The sequence below is a fragment of the Scyliorhinus canicula genome, chromosome 17 (assembly GCF_902713615.1).
Source record: "Scyliorhinus canicula chromosome 17, sScyCan1.1, whole genome shotgun sequence".
NCBI lineage: Eukaryota > Metazoa > Chordata > Chondrichthyes > Carcharhiniformes > Scyliorhinidae > Scyliorhinus > Scyliorhinus canicula.
This window is the reverse complement of record NC_052162.1, coordinates 40,452,985-40,479,580: the sequence shown is the minus strand read 5'-3', so window position 1 is coordinate 40,479,580 and position 26,596 is coordinate 40,452,985. Positions and strand designations below refer to the sequence as shown.

The following is a 26,596-nucleotide window of genomic DNA, read 5'->3' as shown; positions in this document are numbered from 1 at the left end:
ACACTTTTGTTTGCAACAAAAGCTAATTGGTCAGCAAATGAGTAAAGCATAAAAGGAAGCAGGCAGAGAAATCCATGGCAGCAATTCTTTCCACAAAAAAGCATGGTAAACCAAATTTTGGAGCTATGTAAAATCTAGATTTCCATATTCCCAGAAATGCAGTTGAAAGAGAGACTTGGGCTGACCCCAATCAATCAATAACTGGGACCTTACTTCAGACACAAAAGGTTTCCTCCTATGATATATTAAAAGGGCAAATTAATATGAACTATGTTTCTATGTACTTACTCAAGTGGGAACACTTGGGGTAGAATTTTGTGCATTTTAAGGAGGGAAAAGTCCTTCGGAGGATGGGGACAGCTGATACCCACTGATGCCCATGGTTATGGTGATGGGGTGATTGTAGAAGGCCCCCCCAAAGCCAACTGCCGAAAAACCACCTCTTGCTGGGCTTGCCCATCAGTGGGAGGGAGGGGCACCCACACTGATGGGCGCACGGTGGCACAGTGGTTAGCACTGTTACTTCACAGCACCAGGGTGCCAGGTTCAATTCCTGGCTTGGGTCACTATTTGTGCGGAGTCTGCGTGTTCTCCCCCTGTGTCTGCGTGGGTTTTCTCTCGGTTTCCTCCCACAAGTCCTGAAAGATCTGCTGTTAGGTAAACTGGACATTTTGAATTCTCCCTCAGTGTACCCGAACAGGCGCCATAGTGTGGCGACTAGGGGATTTTCACAGTAACTTCATTGCGGTGTTAATGCAAGCCTACTTCTGACAATAAAGATTATTATTAAAGGTCCCAGCGGCACTCCTAATCACCCCTCAAATGGGCAGTTAGTTATGCAGATTGGCTATTTACCACTTCTGGGTGGGTAGACTCTGCCTGTGATCACTTACTTCCCAGAGGTTCGGTCAGAGATGGGACTGTGTGTCTCCACACTGTCGCAATGCCAACTTCTATGATATCCCTTTCAGTCCCACCTGTAAACCTGCCTCCATGACACTGGAAGATTAACACAACTGGCTGGGGAACCCACTGGAAGGTTAATTTTATACCTACCTGATGGAGGCAATTTTGATTTATCCCATCAGTCGGTAAAATGACTGGGATTGGGTGCGATGTTGATTTCATACTCCACTCAGTTTACACTCCATTGAAGTCCATTATTAACATGAGGATGTAAAGTCAATATTCCATCCCTGAACTATTGTTTTGGCTTTCCTACTTTTTCTTCTTTCCCTCCTTTTCCCCTCCCTGCCTTAAACTGTTTCTTCCCCATCATCACCTAAATCCCATTTCCTCCTATTTAGAAACACTTGTCCCCTTTCTCAGATCCCCATTGCTCTTTCTTTCTGTTCTGTGTCTGACTTATTTCCAGCAGCTCGACGGAACGATATACAGATTTTTGAATCTGAATGGTTGAAGCCATGTTGACATTTGGAGCAGGCTCAGAAGCGGAAGATGAAGAGTGAGCAAACAATGGCACATTATCCCAAAATGCCACTGATATTTCAACTGGGGATATGAATAGGCAGCAGTTGATCAGCAACAGCAGAAAGGTTTAGAGAAAGGGAATATCAATATTTGGATTGGAACAGAGGGCAGAAAACTGTCAAGAAGGGATGCCAATATTTACATGGAAGGGGCACAGGGCAAGGCAATGTTTTCAAACATGACTGGAAACACAAAGAGCAGCCGGGTCAATTTTGACAGAGTGATTAAACATTGGCAATGGGAAACAGGTGAGGAAAACGAGGGACAAAGGATTTTTAAAATTTGCGTTTATATGGCACCTTTTCATCTGGAAAAAAAATCATCCCAATCTTTTCACAGAGGTTCAATCAATGAAGGAGAAATCCAGTTTACAAAGAGGAGAGGTGGAAGGATTTTAGTAAGCAATTCCAGAGAATGGATGCTCGACAACACGAGGCGTGCTTTCATTAGTGGAGTAAACTGTGTGATGTGCCTGTATGCATTGCCGTGTAAAGATGCTCAGCAGAGCAATGGTTAATGTGGAATTAGAGGGTGGCAACGCCCACTGTGTGATGTATGCAATCACATGGCAAGAGACTCTGAAACCAGTCCAGAAGCAACACACTTTGAGCAGCTAGTCTGCATGATGGAACAAGGTGTTCATGTTTAAACACACAGGCATCAATGAGACACCACCACAACAACACAAAGAACGCATTTTATGACAAACTGTGGGTGGGAGGTGGGAAAATGTAACTTTAATCACTACTTTATGGTTTTCCCTCCTACTTATTACAACATCAGTGCTGTCCTGCATCATTGGATTTGGCTGTTCACTTCAATTCTGAGAAGACTGTTAAGAGTTAACAATATCCTCCACTTGGAACAGATGTAAATGAGGTAATCTTTGGTTTATGGTGTTGTTTATTTTATTTCAATTTAATAACTTTGAAATCAGTATTAAATGTTTCAAAATCCTCCGGGTCAAAGTACCTGAATATGTTCACATTTATCGAAAGAATAGCCTCTTTTTGTGTTAACATGGATCACAAATAGAAGCCTGAACGTCTCAATCAAGTTACAACTAACATGTAGCTATGGTAGGAAACTGTTCCAAGTCTATCTGTAATTGACCCTTCTTCAGTAAGTTAACACTGACGTGACAACTTGAAAAACATGGGGATTTTAAAATGTTATGTAAGCGCAATAGGAATACTCTTCTGAAGTTAACATTTGGGCTGCCGGGTGAAGGTGGGGGGGGGGGGGGGGGGGGGGGTCTCACAAAATAGTTGTGACAATGTATAAATTCTTATACAATGGCAGGTTGTGTTTAATTATTCAGTGTGTGTGACTCATATGGTTCACAGAATGATGTCTGTACTGGCATATAACAATTAATCACCAGTTAAGTAATTAGTCAAGCTTTATTAGATGCAATTGTTTTTAATTATTTGTTTCACTCCAGTGAACATTTGCCGAACTAAAGCAGAGCTAAACTAAGGTCACCTGACAACGGAGTGACAAACTTTGCCATTGGTCACTGTGTGGCATATTGTATTACATTATGGTACTTTACCTTTGTAGATGATGCTGCAGTTGGAACTGAGATGTCCAGAATCCATGAAAGCAATGGGAATAATAAATATTACGTGGGTTTCTGTCATGGCACCGTCAGGCCTCTGAAGCGTGGTGCAGAGCAAGTGCCAGTGAGTAAGGTAGGAAAGATTTTCCTCAGAAAATGAAAAATGTATTCCTGCTCTAAAATTTGAAGATGAATTCTATTTAAAATCTCAAACAGACTTCAACACTGTGCATTCCAGAATTTAATATGTAAACAATTTTATGATCTTTCTCAAAATGCTGTATCACAGGACTTCGCTTTCCAGTGCAAAACCAACAGAAACAATTAATTGTTTCTATTTTTTTTATTCTAATGCTTTTGTTTGAAAGGTGAAATGTTTCAGGGAAAAGGTTATGCCTTAGGTGTTATCACTGACTTTTCTTGCTGGCTCCAACAGAAATACAGTTGAGTACAAAAGTACCTCTTTGTCCTGGGGTCCCAGTTTTCTTATTTGAAATGCCGGTAAGTGAGGTGAGGTTTTTGTATGAATGTATTGACTCGCATTTGAATTCCATTCTGCTGGAGTTCATTGCATCAGCTAGCATTCTTTTGGAACCATTCTAATAGAGGAGCGGATTGTAACCACTGAAAGTCATTCTGCTGATGTGTCAAGCAGATATTGACAATTGCAATATTGGATAAATAAATAGTCAATGATATGAACAACTTTTATATCTAGGCACCTCTGTCCTTACATCTAAAAGCCACGTTGCAACTACTGAAAGGAAAGCCATGTCATTCTTGCAGAAAATGTTCTCAAAGTACAACAGTAAAAGTGGGAAGTTAGTAAGTCAACAAGTAAAGGAAAAAATATAGGCCTCAAAATTCAGCTTCTTAGCACCCAGTTTTTTGGTTCTAACTCCAATTTGTTTTAACTCCAAATGGCATCTGCAGCGTGTGGGCACACTTTGGGTGACCATGCAGGGGAATGTCTGCTGCAGGTATGCAGAGTAGGCAAATTGTAATGTCATACCAGTGCCACCATTTTGTGACTTAATGCTCCAGCAAATGCTCTCCCTTAATCTCACACAGTTTGTTAAAAATAAATTTGGAGTATCCAATTAATTTTTTCCAATTAAGGGGCAATTCAGCATGGCCAATCCACCTACCCTGCACATCTTTGGGTTGTGGGGGCAAAACCCACACAAAAACGGGGAGAACGTGCAAAATCCACATGGACAGTAATCCAGAGCTGGGATTGAACCTGGGACCTCGGCGCCATGAGACAGCAATGCTAACCACTGCGCCACCGTGTTGCCCAAATCTCACACAGTTGGCCACATGTAAAGAAGGACCCAAAACAGTGCTATTTAAAAGGATTATCAACTAATTACAGGTTAGTTGCTGATTGATTTCTGTTGATTGTGGCCTGATTGGAGAAGTTGCTAAAGTCAAAAGGAGCGTGGCACGTGCTGAAGGATCTTGTTCCCACTTCAAGGATTTCGCACAAAGCACTTGTTACCAGCTGTGTATACATTTCCCATGGGCGATAACATAATCTGGAGAATGAGAAGAGGTCACACAGAGCAAAAGACCCTCCTGGAAGTGGGAGGAAGAGGAGAAGAGTTCTCTGCAGGAGGCCATACACAACCGTGGTGCTTATGAAGCAAATTTGCAACACGAATGGTCATAAGTCAGCACTTCAGTACAGGAAATGCTGCTAAATATACCACAAACGGCAGATACACATCAAAATTAGGTAAGGACATCATTGCCAGTGGCTGCGAAGATGACATTGACCAGAAACGACTTTGTGTTTGGTTCCTTCCAAGCTGGAGCTAATTATATTTTCATCCACTGTTGCATAAGGAAAGTCACTGAATGTATTTCAAGAAAACTGATTACATTAATTCACTCTTGCCAGAGAGAAGGAGATGGAGTTTTGTTATGGGGAGGAAAGAGACAAGAATACTTGACTTATTTTTTCTCACCAACAGTCCATAAGCAGAAGGTGTTTTGCCTTATTTTTTAAGTATGCTTGGCATGTTTTCTCAAACCCTTGGTTTGTGTGTTCCAATTTGCTAATAACTCACAAGTAAACCTGCATTATGATTAACTTAGAAGGTTAGTTTATTTCACTTTCAAAAACTCGGGAAAGGAATGTTCACAATACTCATATACACAGTAAAGCAGGAGATAGAGAGAAAGAGCTTTACATCTATGGATAGTAATAGTACAAGAACCACAGAAATGAATATTAGTTCATGTGATTTCTATGGTCCAGAGTCAGAGTCCAATGACGAGTTCTTGCATGTTGCAGCTCAAGTTCAGCTGGTTGAAGACTGGGGCTGTAGAATTCTCTTTACAGTTGATGCTGATACCACAAGATGAAGTACGTGCACAGAGACTGGGTCGGTTGTGCAGACAATAGCAAGAAATATTCCAGCAGAGACAGGCTTCGATGAGCAGACTGTTGTTCAGCCTCAAGTTCATTTTCATGGTGTTCCCTGATTGAATATTAAACAGCAGATTGCCTGTGAGGCCAAATATGTAGCGTAAAAACTGTCCAAAAAAGCTAGTGGCTTGGATTATGTGAAATGTCTCATTAATGGGTTAACCAGATTATCAATCAATTTTTGTACTTCTGGCTGATTCCATTTGTTCCCCGTCAGGGGAAGTAGCTATTAATATCTCATCCAGCATACCAAATTTTGATTGCCCTCTTTTGTGATAGTTCTGGTTGGGGAGCCAGTTTGTCTGCACTTCATCTGCTTTCATTGGTTACACGGGGTCTGTACATTGAAGTGTGAGAGTCCACAGGCTGAGAGGTGAATTATTTTGGCCAGTGTCTCAGCTTCCATTGTTCGTAGCTTTAGGACAATTTTATGATCATGTGACTTGCAGCAGCCATCATTTTTTGTTCAGCACAAAGTCCATCTTTTAAAAATTGTAAAAGAATGAAGTATTGGATTTCTTTTCATTGACCTAACTGTTTTGTGAGGATTGCAGGTTTCCTCATGGTGCCATTGATCACACACATGTGGGCGTCACATGTCAACTCTCAAATGTACCACAAGCAAAGGGATTCCAATATGCATTTAGGTGAACCACCATATGCACCAAATCATTTTTGATTTGGAAAATTGGGATCGGTGATGGGCAACGGCGGGCGCCGATCCGATCGTGATGCTCGCGCCCCCCCCACCCCCCCCCCCCCCCTCCCCCCTGCTAGTGGTGGGAGCGGGGTTCAAGCCAGTGGGAGGATGTAAATTAATGCAAATGGGTCTTAATGACTCATTTGCACTCGCTGAGCGGGCCTGGACACCCTTTCTCCAGCCCTCCATGATTCCCTGGTCACCTGGGCTGGAAATCACATGGGTAGAAACCCCAACAGGTTTCACCAGATGTGAGGGTCCTCACGGTGGGTTACTCCTTAAGGGTATTATTCCCAAAGTTCATCTGAGGGCCACCTCCCCCCTCACAATGCATGAGCTAATTTGAAATGCAAGGGGGGGGGGTGACCAACCACGGGTCTTCGCTATTGGGCCGCCTGTTCAAAATGATGGCCCAATAGCGGGATCTCCTCACGAATCCCACATATTCCTCGCCATGGAGAAATTTGCATGGCGAGGAATACTGCATTGCTTCTTGATTTACACTCCCAGGGGGAACATAAATTGCTAGCAATTCTCCTTCAGTGGGAAAACATAGGGCAGGATTCTCCAGTCTCTGACGCCAAGATTGCATTTGACAATCGGCCGGAGAATTCATGTTGGCGCTAAAATCGGGGACGGCACTGCTTTTGCGATGCGCCGCCTCCTCCATAATGGCGTACTCTAGGAGTATGCTGTATGTACTCCGCCCTCGACCGGCTGAGTTCCCGACAGCGGGGGTTTCTCATGCTATTTTGTGGGGGGAACATGGCCGCGGACTGAGTCGAGTGCCGCCACAGTCAGGGGGGAGCCGATCCATGGGCAGGGGTGGCTTTGACAGGGGCTGGGGGCACTAGCAGCGGGTGATCCGGGGATGGCGAGCTTGGCCAAAAGGGAGGCACTATTTGGCAGGGCGGGTCTGAGTGCGGCCGGTTCCATGTGGTACGGCAGGCCGCTGCAGGCCACCACCGTGCGCATGTGCGGCCACAGACCAGGCACATCTTTGGTTGTATCCACAGATAGAGCTGGGAGCTTTACGCTGCATGCCTGCTCGCACACCCCCACCCTCCTCCCAACAGATGGAGAATCAGTGGCCGTTTGGTGCCGTTTTTCCGGTCGTAAAACGCCACTGTTCCCATGCCGGCATCAAGACAGAGTCTTCAAAACGGAGAATCCAGCCCATAGTCTTCCAAACGGAGAGTCTCGCCCAGTGTTTTTTAAACTTTGTTTCCCAGCCCACCTTCAAGACCCATGTGGTCTGGCCTTCTCAACCATCACCACGTTCGCTTTAAAGCGAAAGGGCTTTTGCTCTCACTCCAATCAGGTTCACACGAGGAGAAAGCAATACGCGTATCAGGTGCAGACATCAGCCAGTTCCTTTGTGCCATCTTCACCTTTGTGAGAATGGAAATCCAACCTCGCATGTGTAGATTGTCATGCAGGGCAATAGCAACAAAATGCTTGTTTTACTCACACTGTATACTCCTGGGAGATGCTATTCTGGAATGCTGACAGCCTCATGGACTTCTGGTGTGTTTTTAATGTGCGGACACAGGTCAGGCACAGCTTCTCGGTCTCCTCATCTGGAGTCAGCTGTAAGTTAAATACTGACTCCGGGGTCTCTAAGTCAAGGCGATGTTTCAGCCACCTCCTCCTTTCAAAATCTGAAACTTCTCCTTTGTAAAGTTGCAACAAAAACTGTTGATCAGCGCAGCCAGAAGCGACTGAATAAGGCTTGCCAGTGTATTGACAGTTCCCTTAGTAACACTGTTTTCTTCAATGTGCCGTAGCAGTGTGGGGAACATGTACTAGTTTTGGTTTTGTACTTGCACTTGCCAAACTTTCAATTGCTTTTGGAAAGCATTTATTTCTTCACAGTACCGAGAGCAATCATCATCCTTTCCTTGCAATTTGAGGTTCAGTTCATTTAGAATTCAAAAGATGTCTGCAAGGTAAGGCATTGTTAGCATCCAACTTTCATCATCAAATGAATCAGCCAGGGGGGGCAATTTTTCAAGGAGGAAAGCATGGATTTCATACTTTAGTTTGTAAGCTCTGCCAAGCACTCGATCCCTTGACAGCCAATGTACTTCTGCATGGAACAATAAATGGGTGTGCTCAGCCCCCATATTGGAACACAGAGCCTTGAAAAGCTTGTTATTGACTGCGCTGCGTTTATTGAGATTCGCAACTTTCAAAATTCCTTTCAACACCACTTCAAGATCGGATGGAATTCCTTTCGATGCCAATGCCTCTTGGTGAATAAAGCAATGATTCTAAACAATGTCCTGAGCAGCTGTCTCCTTAATCCAATATTTTTCCCAGTCGCGTTAGCTGCCCCATCGCTTGTGATTCGTCTGCAGTGAATCCAGTTGAGCATGCACTTTCCAACCACGTAACTATTCAACACTCCAAAGATCTGTACTCTTACGGTACCGCCGAGTGTCAGGAGCGCTCTGCTTCACCCGCTGCTCCCACACAAGTCAGCTGATAATAATAATAGCTTATTGTCTCAAGTAGGCTTCAACAAAGTTACTGTGAAAAGCCCCTAGGCGCCACATTTTATGACAGCGTCAACAGGCCCACTGGAGCAGCTATTCCGAGCCCTACAGGAAGGAGGCCAGCAAGGCGCTGGAGCGACCCACACCGCTCCAGCTGCCGATAACGCCTTGAAATGGGCACCACATGTCTGCGCACGTGCGCTGTAACTGGCACGATTGCGCACATGCACGGTGGCTTCCTTCTCTGCGCCGGCCCCGAAGCAACATGGCGTAGGGCTACAGGGGCCGGTGCGGAGCAAAAGAGGTCCCCAGCCCGAGAGGCCGGTCCGCCGATCGGTAGGCCCCAATCGCGGCCCAGGCCACAGTGGAGGCCCTCCAGGGGTCGGACCCCACCCTCCACCCCACCAGGCCGCCCCAGAAAGTCTGCACACCGAGGTCCCGCCGGGTAAGACCACACGTGGATGGCGCCGGTGGGACTCGGATTCTTTTTGCGCCCACTTGGCCCATCCCAGGCGGAGAATCGCCGAGGGGGGGGCTGCGTAGAGCGGCCCCTGACAGCATCGGCGCCAATGGCGCCGATTCTCTGCTCACCAGAGAATCAGCGGACCCTGTCGTTTGATTCCCTGCATGGGCTGCGAGAATCCCGCCCAGGGTCTCTTTGGGTCCAGATGTGTATGTGCCCCACGAACACTGGCAGAGTAGTGAGGGAGTTTAGGGCTAGACTGATCTCCTGGGATACCGGTGGTGGTGGAATGCCCTTGGGTAGGTCAGGTGGCTTAATGCATCCGCATTCGCAATTTGCGTCCGAGGCTGGTGCTGAAAAGCATCGTTGTAAACCACTAAAAGCAGGGCCCAAAGCTACACCCTCACCGAGGCTATGGGAGGTATGGGCTTATCTTCCCTTCATAGGCCCTTGCTTGTGGTCAGTCATTGTACCTAATCGTCGACTGTGGTAGCACAGTGAGCGGCACGGTAGCTCAGTGGTTGGCGCTGTTGATTCTCAGCGCCACAGACCCGGGTTTGATTCCCGACCCAGGTCACTGCCTGTGCGGAGTCTGCACGTTCTCACCGTGTCAGCGTGGGTTTCCTTCGGGTTATCTGGTTTCCTCCCACAAGTCCTGAAAGATGTGCTTGTTAGGTGAATTGAGCATTCTGAATTCTCCCTTAGCGCCCGAGTGTGGCGACAAGGGAATTTTCACAGTAACTTCATTGCAGTGTTAATATAAGCCAACTTGTGACAGTAACAAAGATTATTACTATTACACATACTGGTGGAATCCCTTCACACCGATTATAACCGCTAAGTCCTCCTTCTCAATATGAGTGTTCTTTTGTTCTGCTTCAAAAAGGCAAAAATGAGCGGGCGTTCAGAATCAGCTTTCATTTTCTGGAATAAAACTGCCCCTATGCTGTAAGGGGATGAATCACACGTCAGCACAATTGGTTTCCTCGGGTTTGAAGACTGTAATGCTTGCATAAAACTCGGAGGGCTTCCTCTTGAGGTTCCCTTCATTGTGACCGCTGAGTCTTCTTTAATAGCGGATGTAATGGTGCCATTGTTGTGGCTCGATTCAAAATAAACCTTTCATAGTAATTGACCATACCGAGGAAGAACATAAGCTCACTGACATTTTTTGGTGCAGGGATGCCTCATATGGTCTTGACCTTTTCTTCCACTGGGCACAACTCTGTTGCATCAAGGTGAAATCTTAGGTATATCACTTCTGAAAAGTACATTTTTCGTATTTCGGCAGACCCCTGCATCCCGAAATCTCTTTCATATTTCCTCTCGGCTGGCCATGTATTCGCCCTGTGTAGTGCCGGTGACTAGCACGTCATTAAGGTAAACCATCACCTTGGGAATTCCCTGGAGGAGATTTTCCATCATGCGCTGGAAGATAGTGCAGATTGAAGCGATGCCGAATGGCAGTCTGGTATACTGGAAGAGGCCTTTATGGATACTGATTATAGCAAACTTCTGAGGCTCATCATCCAACTCTAGCTGCAGGTCGGCGTGACTGAGAGCCAATTTTGAACAGGTGAGGACTCTTTGAGAAGAGGTCTTCAATTAGGGGAATATAATACCGAACCACCTGGGGAGCTTGGTTTATTGTCAGCTTATAGGACAAGGACTATCAGCACCGCCCACACTGAAAACGTTGATCATATCCAGCTCTTCCAATCTCTTTAGCTCTGCTTCAACCTACTGATGCAATGTGTATGGCACTGGTCTAGATCTAAAGGACTTGGATGTCGAATCCGGATTGACATATATCTTGGCTTTGATGCCCCTAATTTGGCCCAATTCTTTGTGGAAGACATCTTCATACCTCCTTAAGACTCTTGGAGAACGCGATTAGATATGTTGAAGATTTCCAGACAGTTGAGCCTAATCTTCTGTAACCAGTCTTTTCCCAACAGACTGGGTTTATGTCTTTCCACAACAACCAAAGGCAGATTGGTCTCCGGCACTCTGTATGCTCCTGGGGTATTGGCTGTTCCGAGGATCTTCAAAATTTCCCCTGTGTATATTGAAAGTTTGGCTGTAGTACTCTTTAAGCTTAAAGACTGTGTTCCTGCACGCAGATATTGGAAGGTCTGCTCACCGACTACGGTCACTGAAGCTCCGCTTTCAACTTCCATTTTCACGGATCTACCATTCATCATTTAGAGAATTTCAATTGGAGCCATTTTACTCAATTAGACTGCATTCAACCAAAACATTGTGTGCTCTTCTTCAGAGTTCTTCTCCATGAGGTTCCATGGATGTGGACTGCTGCTGGTGCTGCTTTTTTTTACATTGGACAGCTTTACATCGCAAGACAACGTGCATTAATGTGCGACTTCGGTTGCAACAGAAGCACAAGAACTCCCAAACATGGCAGTTCTCCTGGGGATGGTACCCCACACAACATTAGAAATCATCCTCGGATTCAGCTTGACGCCTGTATTCCCTCCCACTCCGAGGGCTGTATGTTGATCCTGCTGTAGATCTCGCGGCAGTACCACCCCATACCTGGTTAACCTCCCATTCAGCCATGCTTTGAAGCTCAGTGGTGCCTTTTTTGGCACAATCCATCGCCTGAGCTAACTCGATTAGTTTTGTCAATGCAATTGTGATCTCCACCAGAAGCTTCTTCTGGATATCTCAGGTACCTCCGAGGTTCCTAATTAAATTGGGGCCCACAAACTGTATCACCGTCTGCTTGTTCTCGCCTTGATCTCATTCTTGGGAAAGAGGAACCAAAGCTGGTAGATGTCCAGGACTCAACCCCATGGTCAAATGGGTCTAATTTCCCAATGATGGGTATTTTGACTCACAGTTTAAATGATGCCTACTCTTGCTGAAGTTTCTCTTCTTTCTCGTGTTCTCTCTAGCCCCCCCCCTTCGATTTACGATAGTTTTTTTCTGTGATTGCAACTTTTACCTCATCGCTAATGTAGTGGCTCGCGACATATATTGGAAGCTTCCAGTAATAAACAAAATGGGTTTATTGATGAAAGACAAAGGCATTTAGATAGCAGGCACAGAAAACCATACAAACATAAATTTCTGGCCTGGCTGAAATATCTTCCATGAGCAAGTAGCTTGCTGGTCCTCACAGCATACCTGGGGAATAACTCTTTGGGCAAGGAATTGCAGGCCTACGCTAAATGTACCTCAGCAAGTGTCAGGAGAGGACAGGAAGAGAGAAAATTGACTAAAAAATAAATTAGTGTCACGATTTAGCTTTAGAAGTGGGACATTAAACATCTAATATTTGTGCTGTAGGATCTCATGAGTCACTTACACCTGCACAACTCCTGACTTATCGAGGGCTGACATCGCTGAATGGCTTATTTTGCATACACCTCCACAAAACATCATTTATCCACTTTCGATTAGTTGTATAAGTCTGGGAGAGATAAGATGAATCACTTTAAAACAAAAGTGGAGAAATATTTGGATTTATGGATGTTTTGCTTAATGAAATGGGATTTGAGCTAAAGAACTGTGAAATGTTCACAGTTAAGGAGTGCTACCTTTATTTGAAATGTTGGAATGGACATCATAAGTTAGGGATTTCTTAAAGACCAGTTTTCTTCATTACTGATGTAGGTAGCCAGAACATCTAAAGATATTATTTACAAAAAATTTCATATCAACTTGTGGGTGTTGAGGGTGCAGCCAAATTTCTGGCAGTAGAGGATGAGTGGGTACCTAAGATGTGCCTCTATCAGCAGTCCATGCATTTAAAGAAGGTGAATTCAGCTGTGTGTGTCTATGATGGCTCTCTGAAGAAGCACTTCATCCAATGCCACTCCTCAACTTTCTCCCCGTGGTCCTGCATGTACTTTCTTATCAGATAATAATCCAATTCCCTCTTTTTAATGCTTTGATTTCACCTGCCTCCAGCATTCTGTCAGGTAGCATTCCAGAATGTAACCAGACACTGCATGAAAAGTCTTTGCTCTTGTTGTCATTGCTTCTTTTGTCACTTAGCTTAAATCCACGCCCCCTTGTTCCCCGTCCTTCCACCAACAAGAACAGTTTTTTCCCCATATCTACTCTGTTCAAATCCCTCATTATTTTGAATACGTCTGTGAAATCTGATTTTGTTTCTTGCTACATTTCTTGCTTTCCTTGGGCAGCACGATAGCACAGTTGTTAGCACAGTTGCTTCACAGCTCCAGGGTCCCAGGTTCGATTCCTGCTTGGGTCACTGTCTGTGCGGCGTCTGCACGTGTCTGCGTGGGTACCCTCCCGTAGCTCCGGTTTCCTCCCACAGTCCAAAGATGTGCAGGTTAGGTGGATTGGCCATGATAAATTGCTCTTACTGTCCAAAAAAGGCTAGGTGGGTTTACTGGGTTACGGGGATAGGGTGGAGGTGTGGGCTTAAGTAGATTGCTCTTTTCAAGAGCCGGTGCAGACTCAATGGGCCAAATGGTCCTCTGCACTGTAAATTCTGTGATTCCATGATTCTTCCCCTGGTCCCAACTTCTCCAATCTATCTACTTGACTGAAGTTTGACATTCCTGGAACCATTCCTGTGAATCTTACTGCACTTTCTCCAATGTTTTCACATCCTTCCTAAAGTGTGATTCCTAGGGCACAATATTCTAGTTGAGGCTGAACCCAATATTTTCTATAAGATTAAAGTCACTTCCTTGCTTTTGTACTCTTCAAGTCTAAAATACTGCATGATTTACTAACCATTCTTTTTTAAAATAGAACATAGAGTGCAGAAGGAGGTCATTCGGCCCATCGAGTCTGCACCTACACTGAAGCCCTTACTTCCACCCGATCCCTGTAACCCAATAACCGCTCCTCGCCTTTTTTTTGCGTCACTAAGGGCAACTTATCATGGACAATCCACCTAACCTGCTCGTCTTTGGACTGTGGGAGGAAACCGGAGCAGGGCCGGCTCAAGGCACCGGCAACTCGGGCAGTTGCCCGGGGCGCCATGTGCCGGGGGGCGCCAGAGACTCGGGTCCCGCGCATGCGCAGTTGGGCCGGTGCCAACCAGCGCATGCGCGGTGGCCGCCCTCCCCCAAGGCGCCCCCGCTCGGTCCGCCCCCCCGCTCAGTCCGCTCCCCCCCCGCCCCCCCCCTCGGGTCCACCCCCCCCCCCCCCCGGTCCGCCCCCCCCGCCCCCCCCTCGGGTCCGCCCCCCCCTCGGGTCCGCCCTCCCCCGCCCCCCCCTCGGGTCCGCCCCCCCCTCGGGTCCGCCCCCCCTCAGGTCCGCCCCCCCCTCGGGTCCGCCCCCCCCCCCCCCCGGTCCACCCCCCCGCCCCCCCTCGGGTCCGCCCCCCCCTCGGGTCCGCCCCCGCCCCTCGGCCCCGCCCCCCCGCCCCTCGCCCCCTCCCCCCGCCCCTCGGCCCCGCCCCCCCTGCCCCTCGGCCCCGCCCCCCCTCGGCCCCGCCCCCCCTCGGCCCCGCGCCCCCTCGGCCCCTCGGCCCCACCCCCCCCCAAGGGCGCCGAAGTTCAGCTTGCCCGGGGCGCCAGCAACCCTAGGGCCGGCGCTGAACCGGAGTACCCGGAGGAAACCCACTCAGACATAGGGAGAACGTGCAGACTCTGCACAGACAATGACCCAAGCCAGGAATTGAACCTGGGACCCTGGAGCTGTGAAGCCACAGTGCTAGCCACTTGTGCTACTGTGCTGCTCCTGTGCTACCGTCAGTGGTGGACCTACATTTTTGGGGCCCTGAAGCTTGAACTGTTATGGGGGCCCCTTCGCAATCAGCAACGAGGTCTGGGTAACCACTGTTATCTTCTTCAATGGGGTTGTTCAATGCAGATCACCACAAATTTTTAAAAAATGTATCCACTACATCTAAGATTTTGATTAAAATTGCTGTACTGGATTATCACACATGTCAAAGTCACTGGTGTGAATAAAAATTTCCTATGCCTTATAGTTTTCGAGTTATGGGGGGATGAAAATGAGGGAAATATATACATGCATGATGCATCATAGAATGATGAAATAAAACATAGAAAATACATCAGTCAATATAATCTTCTATTTTAGACACTTATGAGAATACATACTACATGAAGCACATTTTACAAAATACTCTTTTTTCTGTTTTTTCTAGCAACGTATTGCCGTACAGTTTTGTCATATGAGAGCTTCCTTGCAATGTCATTTTCTAGAGACAATATGCATAAAGAATTTAAGCGCTCTTCAGTCATGGTAGACCAAAATTTGTTCTTTATAAAGGATAGCTTTGAAAAATTCCTTTCTGCTTCACAGCTCGTGATAGGCATTGTCAAGTACAGCTTAAGTGCAGTAGTAATATTGGGGAACACTTCAATTAGATGTTGCTCACAAATAAGCTGAAGAACTTCTGCGCATTGCATTTTAGATGGCGTGTTTTCTTCTGTGTTCTAGGATTGCCTAAGGTACAAATATTCTTTGAACTGATAACACTCGTTTACTAATTTGTGGTCAACATCATCTTTGTAATACGATATTATAAGTTTAATACTGTCCTCATCAAATTCAGAATTGTTCACCAATTCTGAGAGGAACTTGAACCTTTTCGCAAACTGCTCATATGGGTCAATCCTCTTGCCTAACTGGATTATCAAGCAGTCATAGTTGACATAGAACTTCTATCCTAAATTTTTCAGCTCCTCTCAAAGAAGCAATATCACTTGTTCCATCTGAAAATGTCCTTGTAACAATGCGTTTGGAAGCATCAGAACAACTTGAGGTGATACCTTCACACAAACCTTTTGCTTCTGATTCATAGTGTGCAATCCTGTCGGCTGTTCTTTAACAACAAAAGTAAAGATGATAGCAGAAGATAACCTTCAAATACATCAAAACCAGGGGTTTGGAGTTTCTAACTTGTTTTGTTGAAACATTCCAGCACTTCTTCCCAAACGACTGTTAAAATGGCATATTCCAGCTTCACCAACTTGTGGTATAAATTCTTGACATTGCAAAACAGTTTGTTAGTTTTTGACATTTAGAAATTTCGTCAGATCGCTTTTCATTGAGTTTGTGTTTTTGGTATCCACTTAAGTACTTTTGTGAACTCATTGTTATTCCTCTAGGGACTTGACCTCTGTTAAAAAGGGAAAACAATTACATTAGCCTCAGCAGAACAGCCAACTTACCGCGACACTCCACCTTTACAACATCTGTGCTACTGACTCTTAAACTTTGGGATTTTTGAAATATATACAACAAAATATTAATCAATTTGAGTCGTGCATCTATTGTCGCATGCTTTGGAAGGAAAGAAATTTAGGTCTACTTTCTGAGAAAGAGTTTTTTAAAAAATCCCTTCTCAGAAAGTAAAGCGCCATTTTTTATGATTTATAATAAATAAGCTAAATAGACTAAACTAGGCTATGTTCAAGCTAGCCTACGCTAGGCTAGACTAAGTTAGGCAAGACTAGGCCACCAAAACTCATAGGCTAAGGTAATGTAACACAATTTTACCATTATTTGAACACTTTTCATAATAAACACCTGTAATTTAACACAAATTCACCCTTTTATTGCTTTTTCATAAATACTTGGAAAATAGTATGATGAATAAAAAAATGAAAAAAATTAAAAAGTAAAGCCACAATAGAACTTGAGCTATGCGGTCGTAGCCTACCTTCCTTTCACCTCTTCATAAAAACAGGCTTAGGCTAATCTAACACTATTTCACCTTTATTACTTACCTTACTTTTCTAAATATGACATTTATTTTTGAGTTGGGGTAATTAAAATATTGTATCCTTATGAACACTTTATTGAAAAAATTCTTGTCTAGATTGCTATCACGAGTGCTATCACTTTGAAAATTCACGTTAGCATTGTGCTTGCCTTTTCAACGGCTCCCCTTTTTTGTCACGACATGTCATCTACTGTTTGTATTTCTGTCATAAATGTTAATAGTGTTTTAAATTATTTATAATTATTTTATATTAAATATATTTAGAATGAAACATCCTTAATGTGAGCGTTTTTCGTTTACGGCTAGCCTACATGATACTTTAATAACCTTTTAATTTTTATTTTAACTATTATTTTGTATTGAATTACACTATTATTAATATTATTATTTTTAAAAAACCCTTCTCATATAGTAGACCCAAATTTTTTAAGCAATGTAATCCCTCCGGGATTAGGGGCCCTGAAGCTTAAACTTCATTAGTTTCATAGTAGACCCGCCCCTGGCTACCGTGCTGCCCCAATCTGTCCTGCCACCTTCAATGATTTTGACACATGTACACCCAGGTCCCTCTTCTCTGCACTGCTTTCAGAATTATACCCTTTATTTTATATTGGGCCATAATTGGGGCAGCAGGGTAGCATGGTGGTTAGCATAAATGCTTCACAGCTCCAGGGTCCCAGGTTCGATTCCCGGCTGGGTCACTGTCTGTGTGGAGTCTGCACGTCCTCCCCCTGTGTGCGTGGGTTTCCTCCGGGTGCTCCGGTTTCCTCCCACAGTCCAAAGATGTGCGGGTTAGGTGGATTGGCCATGATAAATTGCCCGTAGTGTCCTAATAAAAGTAAGGTTAAGGGGGGGTTGTTGGGTTACGGGTATAGGGTGGATACGTGGGTTTGAGTAGGGTGATCATGGCTCGGCACAACATTGAGGGCCGAAGGGCCTGTTCTGTGCTGTACTGTTCTATGTTCTATGTTCTATAACGTCCGAGCTCCTCGGCGTCATGCTGGGGGTGTACCCCAAAGATACAGTGGGGAATGCCCTTTGGTAGCTCCCAGGTAAGGTTTCACAGCAATTGACTGGAGGTTCAAACTTCATCTGGGCAATTGCCCTGCACTGAAAACCATCCAAAAAATGTGATTTAAGTTGCCAACTTTGGAGTGTTCAGGCTGGGTTATTCCAATATTTACCCAGAAAAGGTGATGAGGGTTAAAACCTCTTCTAACTCCTGGGTAACTATTGCACAGACCCACAGGAAGCCCCTCATGCTCTCAAACCCATAGGAAACTGCCCTCGGCCATCTAAATGGGACAACCCCCCCCCCCCACCCATATCTCCCTCCTCTACATTCACGATAATCCAGGAGTTTCCTTCTACAGCCTGACTACCCCTGACTACCCACCCCGAGACTCCTAGCGACAGGGAATCTTACTCCTACCCACACCAGGCCCGACACAATGCCATTCCCCCTGTAATCGACCTGACCTGACACAATCACTCAGGCCCGATGGTCCCTTGAGGCCCGACCCAACCATGCCACTATGTCCCTAAACCCCAGGCCCCATTTAATGCCCGCCTACGAGGCCTGACACCCAACCACTCCAATCCACAAAGGCCTGACCCCATGACAGTCCCCACCCTCCACTCCACACACACTAAGCCCGATCCCTTACATCTACCGCTGAGGTCCAAATCTCCCAACCACTCTGAGGCTTACCCCCCCCCCCCCCCCCCCCCCCCCCCCCCCCAAATACCCTCTTAGAACCCTGGCCTCGATCAAGCCCCCAAGGCCTGATACCTTGAGGCCCAAATCTCTGACGCCCTCCAGGCTGACCCTCTTGACACCCCTTCCCAGGCTTATTGCCCACTCCCTCCCGACTCCTGAGGCGATCAATTTTAAATTTGTTGGTTGTTTTAAAAACCCAGAGTTCAAATACACATCATTAATTTGCTGCAAACAGTTTCCTTTTTTCAAATCTGCAATCCGTCTTCCAAAAATCGATGAGTTTCTCCTGAGGTTCTTTCCGATAAACATTAACTGTTTCTTAGACTGTAAGCGATGGGGCCTTATTTAACTTGAGAGAGAGAGATTCCTTACTGCCCGATTAGCAGCTTCTCCAGATTGTTCTGCTTCTGCTCCGAAAAACCCACTTCTCAAAATCATGTTTGCGATATATTCCAAAGGAATTTGATTACCATGTCTGCTGCCTTCATTGTTGGGAAGTAGTAATGACACATATTTCACCTCCCACAGGGAGATGGTCATCGGTTGATTGTATATTCTGGCTGGCTAGCAGTTCATCATTGTCCTGATAGGATTACAGCTGATTAAAGTCCACAATTTTTGATATCTTCCTTAGCGTGGGTTTTAATGTCTCTCTCTTCCTGTCTTAATGTCCATTTCCTGGTGAAGGGTGGGCGAGGGAGGTTGAGTGGTATTTCTTGTTTGCTTTTATCTTCTTCACCATGGAAGGTGACCTTGTATTGTTTAAGCAGTTTGTGCTGTCTCAATTCAAATTGCAGTGTTTGGATAGGGAGCACTTTAAATAAAAAATATAGAGCTGTGATTGGCACTGTTAACTTGAAATTCCTTTGTTGAAATAGACTGAAATATTAATTAAAGGAGCAGAAGAAGATTTTCATATAAAACTGTTCATGTACGGCTTTATTTGTTGTAATGATCCCTACGAGATCCACCTCATTGATCTCCCCATGAGGCTCACGGAATACGAGCTCCCCCACTGAGAGGCGGAGGCCTAACAGTGGGGCTCATTAAAACTCACCGGTAAAAGCCGGCCAGGAAGAGAACCGACATCTTCCCAGCTGGGACTAGTACTTCACGCCACTTTGAGGCTTTGCTTCGGCTTGTTGAATAAATCTTTCTGTTTAAATCCTTCTTGGGACTCCAGTGATTGTAATACTGGCGACGAGGAATAATGGAACTATAGGACGTCCGGATCACGGCTGAATTTCTCGAGGGGTGCAAGGTCAGAGCAGATTTTAAACTGCTGCTCTTCGGGAGCTTCAATGCCTTTGATGCGACCATAGAAGGTTCGTCCAGAACGTTGAGTGACTGTGTTGCCTTTTAGGGCGAATGGTAAGGGGCTGGTTTAGCTCACTGGGCTAAATCACTGGCTTTTAAAGCAGACCAAGCAGGCCAGCAGCACGGTTTGATTCCCGTACCAGCCTCCCCGGACAGGCGCCGGAATGTGGCGACTAGGGGCTTTTCACAGTAACTTCATTGAAGCCTACTCGTGACAATAAGTGATTTTCATTTCATTTTCATTTCATTTCATTTCATTATGGGAGATGACCGCCAGAAGGTGATACTCTTGACCGCCTGTGGGGCCACTACCTTTAACGTTCACAAATGCCTGACCTACCTTGCGGCACCAGATTCCAAAATGTTTGATGAATTGGGGGGCACTCGTGGCAGACCACTATAACCCCAAATCATCGGAAATTGTCCAAAGGTACAGGTTCAATATGGCCGGAAGAACCCCGGGGGAGTCAGTGACAGAATTTTTGGCGTGCCTATGCAAGCTGCCCAAGCACTGCGCTTATAGCCATTCCTCCCAGAGGTGCTCAGGGGACCGCATTGTGTGCAGAATCAACAACATGGCAACCCACTTAAGTTGCTGGCCGATCCATCTCTGAACCTGAAAAGGGCCATAGCGATATCACTCTCACGTGAAAATACAGAGAAGGGAGTCCAGGGGCTCCAGGACTCACTAGAGATGGAGACAAATGGCCTTGGATGCCCCTCATTCAGGCAAACAACACCCCGAAAAGTAAAATCTCTGGGACCCAGCCACTGCCTGAGCAACATTGGGGACCCATTGGCCGAGATCCTCTACAGCTGGCGAGAGGTCTCCCCTTAACCCCGGGAGGAGGACTCACAGCAGTGCTGCAGCTCTGGTTGGAGGAGCCATGGGGACCAGGAACATTTAGATAATAATTCGTCTTTCTATTTTTTTGGCCAAAATGATAACCTCACACTTATCTACCTTAAACTCCATCTGCCAAATTTTGCCACAATCTCCGAGCTATTCTATATCTGTCTGTAAAATCTTTATCTCCCCTTCACTGCCTGCTCTCCCACCTACTTTACTATCATCCGAAAAAATTGCTTTGTTACACTCTGTCCCTGCTTGCAGATCATATATATAGATTTTAAACAGTTCAGGTCCGAAGACTGACCCCAGTAGGACCCCACTAGTGACAGTTCATAAGCCAGAAAAAGACCCATTTATCCTGACCCTCCGCTTTCTGTCAGACAGCCAACCCTCAATCCCCCGATTCCCTGCAATCTCACCTTCGGGATCAATTTTTTATGCGGCACCTTGTCAAATGCCTTCTGGAAGTCTAGATATACCACATCCACAGGTTCCCCATTATCCACCTTGCTGGTTATGTGCCCAAAGAACACATTCTTTTGTCAAACATGACTTGCCCTCCATAAAACCATGCTGACAATTTGGATTGAGTTTTGTCTTTCCAAGTGTTCAGTTATCTCCTGTTTAATGATTGATTCCAGCAACTTCCCTACCACAGAGGTCAAGCTAACCGGTCTATCGTTTCTTTTCAAATGCTGTCCACCACTTTGAGGGCTACCATCGAGAAGTTGCACCTTATGTTCAGTACCCATGGGATCCCAGAGGTGCTGTTACAGATAACAGCATCCCTTTTACTAGCGAGGAATTCTCGCAGTCCATGAAGTCGAACAGGGTAAGACACATTCAGATCACCCCTTACCACCCTTTTCAAATGGCCTGGCTGCGTAGGTGGCACAGGCATTTAAGAGGGGTATGAAGAATCAGGCCATAGGAGCCATGGAGACAGCGAGCCCGTACCAGGACCAGCCCCTCCGGATGAGAGTCTGACCTCCATCCCTCCTGCCCGTCACCCAAGGGCCAAGGAACAACATCCGTACCGAGGCCAGGACACAGTGATGCGTAAGGTGGAAGACTCAGGGTCAGAGAGGAGACACAAGTATCCGTGGTCTCGGATTACTGTTTGTCTAAGAAGCGGATGCTGATGGCACTCCCAGACGATTGGCATGGACACGATGCTCCCCAATCGTTACACGGACCCCCCCCCCCCCCCCCCCCCCCCCCCACCAACCCAGCCCCCAAACCGCTGGAAGTACAACTGTGGCCGAAGCAACAAAGGAGGCCTCCTCCACCCTCTACCCCACTACCGCAGAAGGGCTAGCGGACTTTGGGGAGGGAGGGATATAATAACTCCCACAGAGATCACCCGATTGATCTCCCCGTGGGGCTCATGGAATACGAGCTCCCCCGCTGAGGAGCGAACAGCGGGTTTTGTTAAAACCCACCAATAAAAGCCAGCCAGTAAGGGAACCGGCATCTTTGGATGGTCCCAGTTGGAACTAGATGTACTCCCCGCCACTTTGCGGATTTGCTTTGGCTTGTTGAATAAACCTTACTGTTTGAAACCATCTGGGAACCCCTGTAATTGTAATATTTGTATTATAAAGTTTTATTTTAATCTAAAAAATAAAATTGCATTTCTTAATTATTAACAGTCAGAAATAGAAATTACATATGAGAAATATTTAATATTATTTATAAGATGCCATAGAAATCTTTTTGTTGTATCAATGAGGCAGCCATTTAAGAAATTATAAGCTGGATGTGGATTTGGCCCATCCACTCATAAAAAATTAAAGACGCAGAGTTTTCCAGCAGGCCATGGCAGCCTCTTGCAGGTGAAGCTGCGGCCTTTTGTACCACTTGTTGCCTCTGGCAGTCAAAATATCAACTGGCCTCAACTTATTTTCTTCAATGTCTGTTCAGGCTGCAGTGGGTATACACAAGTAATGAACGCGTTGTTCAATAAGGCCACAGAGCAGTGAGATTTTCATCAACTATACCCACTTCCTCTTCCAGAAAGTTGCACATTTCATACATTGCTGTTCTTGCACATCAGAGAATACATTCCCTTCTCCCCATCAAAATTAAATTCAAGCCCATGTTTTCCAGAGATAAATGAACAAAGGAGGTTAAATTTGTCTTGGGCCGATGGGTAAGATGTGCAATAGTGAACCAGCAGCACACTTTACACTCTGCCTGATTTTCTTTGTCACGTCAATGTGTTTTATCCGGGTGTTACCCTTGGTGAGAGTATATGTCTTGTATTTGTACCTTCTTTTTTTCAACCATGTGCTCCTTTACTGTGTCTCTTTAATGCGACTGGAAATTAGCTGGATGATTGTTAGACCTCACTGCTTCAGGGTATGGAAGTGATTTAATGGCTCCATTTCCTGGGCCAACAATTACGAGCAGTCGCCTGTGCCATGTGAGAGTACCGTTAAGAAATGGATGTTTAAGCAATGTACCTTTAAGAAATGAAGCAGCTCATATTACTGAAGTGATGTCAGAGGGTGGGGGGAGCTGAGCTCACTTCTGCTTTTAGTTTCAGTTTGAGATAGCAGCTGAAAAATGCCTGGCTGATTTGCTGAGAGCTGCATGAAGAACTGCTTGGGTGTGTCTATGTTTGCAGTGAGCTGGATCTGCTGTTATCTCTGCCATGAAAGACTATCTCTGAATCATTTAGGTGATTTAAACTCATAATAGTAATATCTTTAACCTGATGTGTTTCTGTTTAAAGGTGTTAATTCTTTTGGAGGTTTGAAGGAACATTTTGAGGGATCATTTAGTGTTGTATTATTTTCGGGGTTATCTTTGAAGTAAGGGGTGTTAAGTGATCCAATGTTTATTTAAAAGGTTAAGTTGAATTCATGGAATAAACATTGTTTTGTGTTTAAAAACCCATGTGTCCATAATTGTAATACCATACCTGGAGAACAAGCCGTGTGCTTCAAAAGCAACAATAAAGGGGGAGTTTGGTTGAACTCCATGATAAATTTTGGGGTTCTGAAAACGCCTCTCCCATAACAATTGGGGGCTCGAGGTATAACGGTCTATCTATTGGATTGGCTTTTGTGAACTTAAAGACAGTGAAGGATTGTTGCTTTTCCGGTGTGGTATTTGAGTTTAAGTGTGTTGTGGACAAAGGCTCTTTCAGAGGCTCAGAAGTTTTTGGGTGTGGAGAATGTCACACGCAGTACCTTACGGACAGAGATGAAAAGCAGACTGTTAGATTTGGCAAAAACATTGCAGTTAACATTACCTGACGAAATGCGAAAAGTTGAGGTAATTATGGCGGTGGTTAAGCATTTGAAGTTGCCTGAGATAGAGTCTGACTCATTGGAAATGGCAAAAATTCAGTTGCAAATTAAACAAATGGAACATGAGAAAGAATTAAAGTGGCTTGAATATGAAAGAGAGAGAGAGGAAGAAGAAAGAGAGAGAGAGAAAAAAGAAAGAGAGAAGAAAAAGAAAGGGAGATGCATATCAGGGAAAAAGATAAAGAGAGGGAGTTTGAACTTCAGAAAATGGCCATGAAACATGACAGTCAATTAAAATTGGCAGACGTAAAGGGAAACGGACAGTGGGATGATAGTGATGAGGATAGTGAGAAAGAGCGTCATAGTCGAAGGCTTGGTGGGAATCTATTTAAATACGTCCAAGCGTCCTTGCCAAGGTTTGACATGAAGGAAGTGGAAGCCTTTTTCATTTCATTTGAGAAGGTAGCTAAACAAATGAAATGGCCACAGGACATGTGGGTATTACTGATTCAAACAAAGCTAGTAGGTAGAGCTAGTGAAGTGTTTGCATCACTACTGGAGGAGGTATCTGGAACGTATGAGGAGGTGAAGAAATCCATCTTAAGTGCATATGACCTAGTGCCTGAAGCTTATAGTCAAAGGTTTAGCAATTTAAGGAAAGAATTTGGTCAAACATACATGGAGTTTGAAAGGCACAAACAGAGTAATTTTGATAGGTGGAGAAGGGCTTTGAAAATAGACAAAACGTATGAAGCTCTCCGAGAAATTATACTTTTGGAGGAGTTTAAAAATTTAATTCCTGATGTAGTGAGAACTCATGTGGAAGAACAGAGGGTTAAAATTGCGAGATTAGCAGCAGATCTGGCAGATGATTATGAATTAGTTCATAAATCAAAGATTGGTTTCCGACATCAGTTTCAGCCTGTGAGGAATAGAAACTGGGGACATGAGAAATACTCAAGTGGCAAAGGTAAAGGTGGTCTGATGGGAGATGATAAAGAGTGTGTACCTCAGACTAAAAAAGAAATTCAGGAGGGTGGAAAAGAGATGAAAAGTTTCAAATGTTTTCACTGTAATAAACTAGGCCATATAAAGTCACAGTGTTGGTGGTTGAAGAAAAGCACTGGGAAGGCTGATGTGGTAAAACAGGATAAGACAGTGGGATTTGTTAGAGTGGTAAAGGCAAGCCCAAGGGAAGCAAAGGAGGTGCAAACAATTGTACAGCCAGTTCAAGAAGTAATTGTTACGAAGGTGCCAGATCTCTTTAAAGAATTTACTTGTGTGGGTAAAGTTTACTCATGTGTATCAGGAGGAGCAGGTAAATAAGTCACAATTTTAAGATATACAGGGGCTAGTCAATCTTTAATGGTAAGAGATGAGGAATTATGTAGTTTGGGAAGAATGTTGCCAGAAAAGATGGTGATATGTGGAATTCAGGGTGAGAAGAGTAGTGTTTCATTAGATAAGGTAAGGTTGGAAAGTCCAGTGAAGAGTGGGGATGTGGTATTAGGAGTAATAGATAAACTATCTTGCCCAGGAATACAGTTTATCTTGGGTAATGATATAGCTGGATCGCAGGTGGGAGTGATGCCTACTGTGGTTGATAAGCCAGTGGAAAATCAGACAACTGAAGTGTTGAAGGATGAATATCCTGAGATTTTTCTGGATTGTGTCGTAACCCGGTTGCAAAGTCATAGGTTAAGACAAGAGGAGAAATCAAAGAGTGAAGATGAAGTTGAAGTGCAATTATCAGAAACGATTTTTGATCAGATGGTTGAAAAAGAACAAGAACAGGTGGAGGATGAGGCGGATATTTTTATTTTAGAAAAATTGCCAGAGTTACAACAGAAAGATGTAGAAATAAAGCGGATATATCAGAAAGCATATACGGAAGAGGAATCTGAGAGGATACCAGAGTGTTATTACCGTAAAAGTGATGTCTTGATGAGAAAATGGAGACCTGTACATATGCAGGCGGATGAAAAGTGGGCAGAAGTTAATCAAGTAGTATTGCCGGTAGAGTATGGAAAGGAGGTGTTGCAAGTTGCACACGAGGGACCAGTGGGAGGTCATTTGGGAATAAGGAAAACGCAAGCTAAAATCCAGAAACATTTTTATTGGCCTGGACTACATAAGGATGTAGTTACATTTTGTCAATCATGTCACACATGTCAAGTGATAGGGAAACCTCAAGCAGTGTATAAAAACCCATGTGTCCATAATTGTAATACCACACCTGGAGAACAAGCCGTGTGCTTCAAAAGCAACAATACATTAAAGGGGGAGTTTGGTTGAACTCCATGATAAATTTTGGGGTTCTGAAAATGCCTCTCCCATAACACCTGGGACTGTACATTATTTGGTGTACTTGGAATGGGTGGGTGCTGATGGGTTGTTACTTCAACCTGAGCGTCATCTCCGTTATCTCTGCAAGCTCCTGGAATTCCCCTAAAGGGGAGTATTCAACAGGGCTGGAGAAGCGAGGAGAGGACACTGCTGGGCGGCAATGAGGTTTTTCAACCACCACATTGTGGCTTTCTCAATCTGATTCTCTAAAATTCCAAACAAAGCAGCTCGCTGTAGTCTGGAGTCCAATGTCT

At 45.0% G+C, this 26,596-nt stretch overlaps 1 protein-coding gene across 2 annotated transcripts in view; it reads left to right on the top strand.

Annotated features, from left to right (window-relative positions):
* arhgef9a (Cdc42 guanine nucleotide exchange factor (GEF) 9a) overlaps nucleotides 1–26,596 on the top strand; it is a 528,724-nt gene that overhangs the window by 73,293 nt on the left and 428,835 nt on the right. For both annotated transcript variants that reach the window (XM_038774360.1, XM_038774359.1), the window contains exon 5: nucleotides 3,055–3,185. In XM_038774360.1, the coding sequence (XP_038630288.1) occupies nucleotides 3,055–3,185 (131 nt within the window). The remainder of the gene's footprint in view (nucleotides 1–3,054; nucleotides 3,186–26,596) is intronic.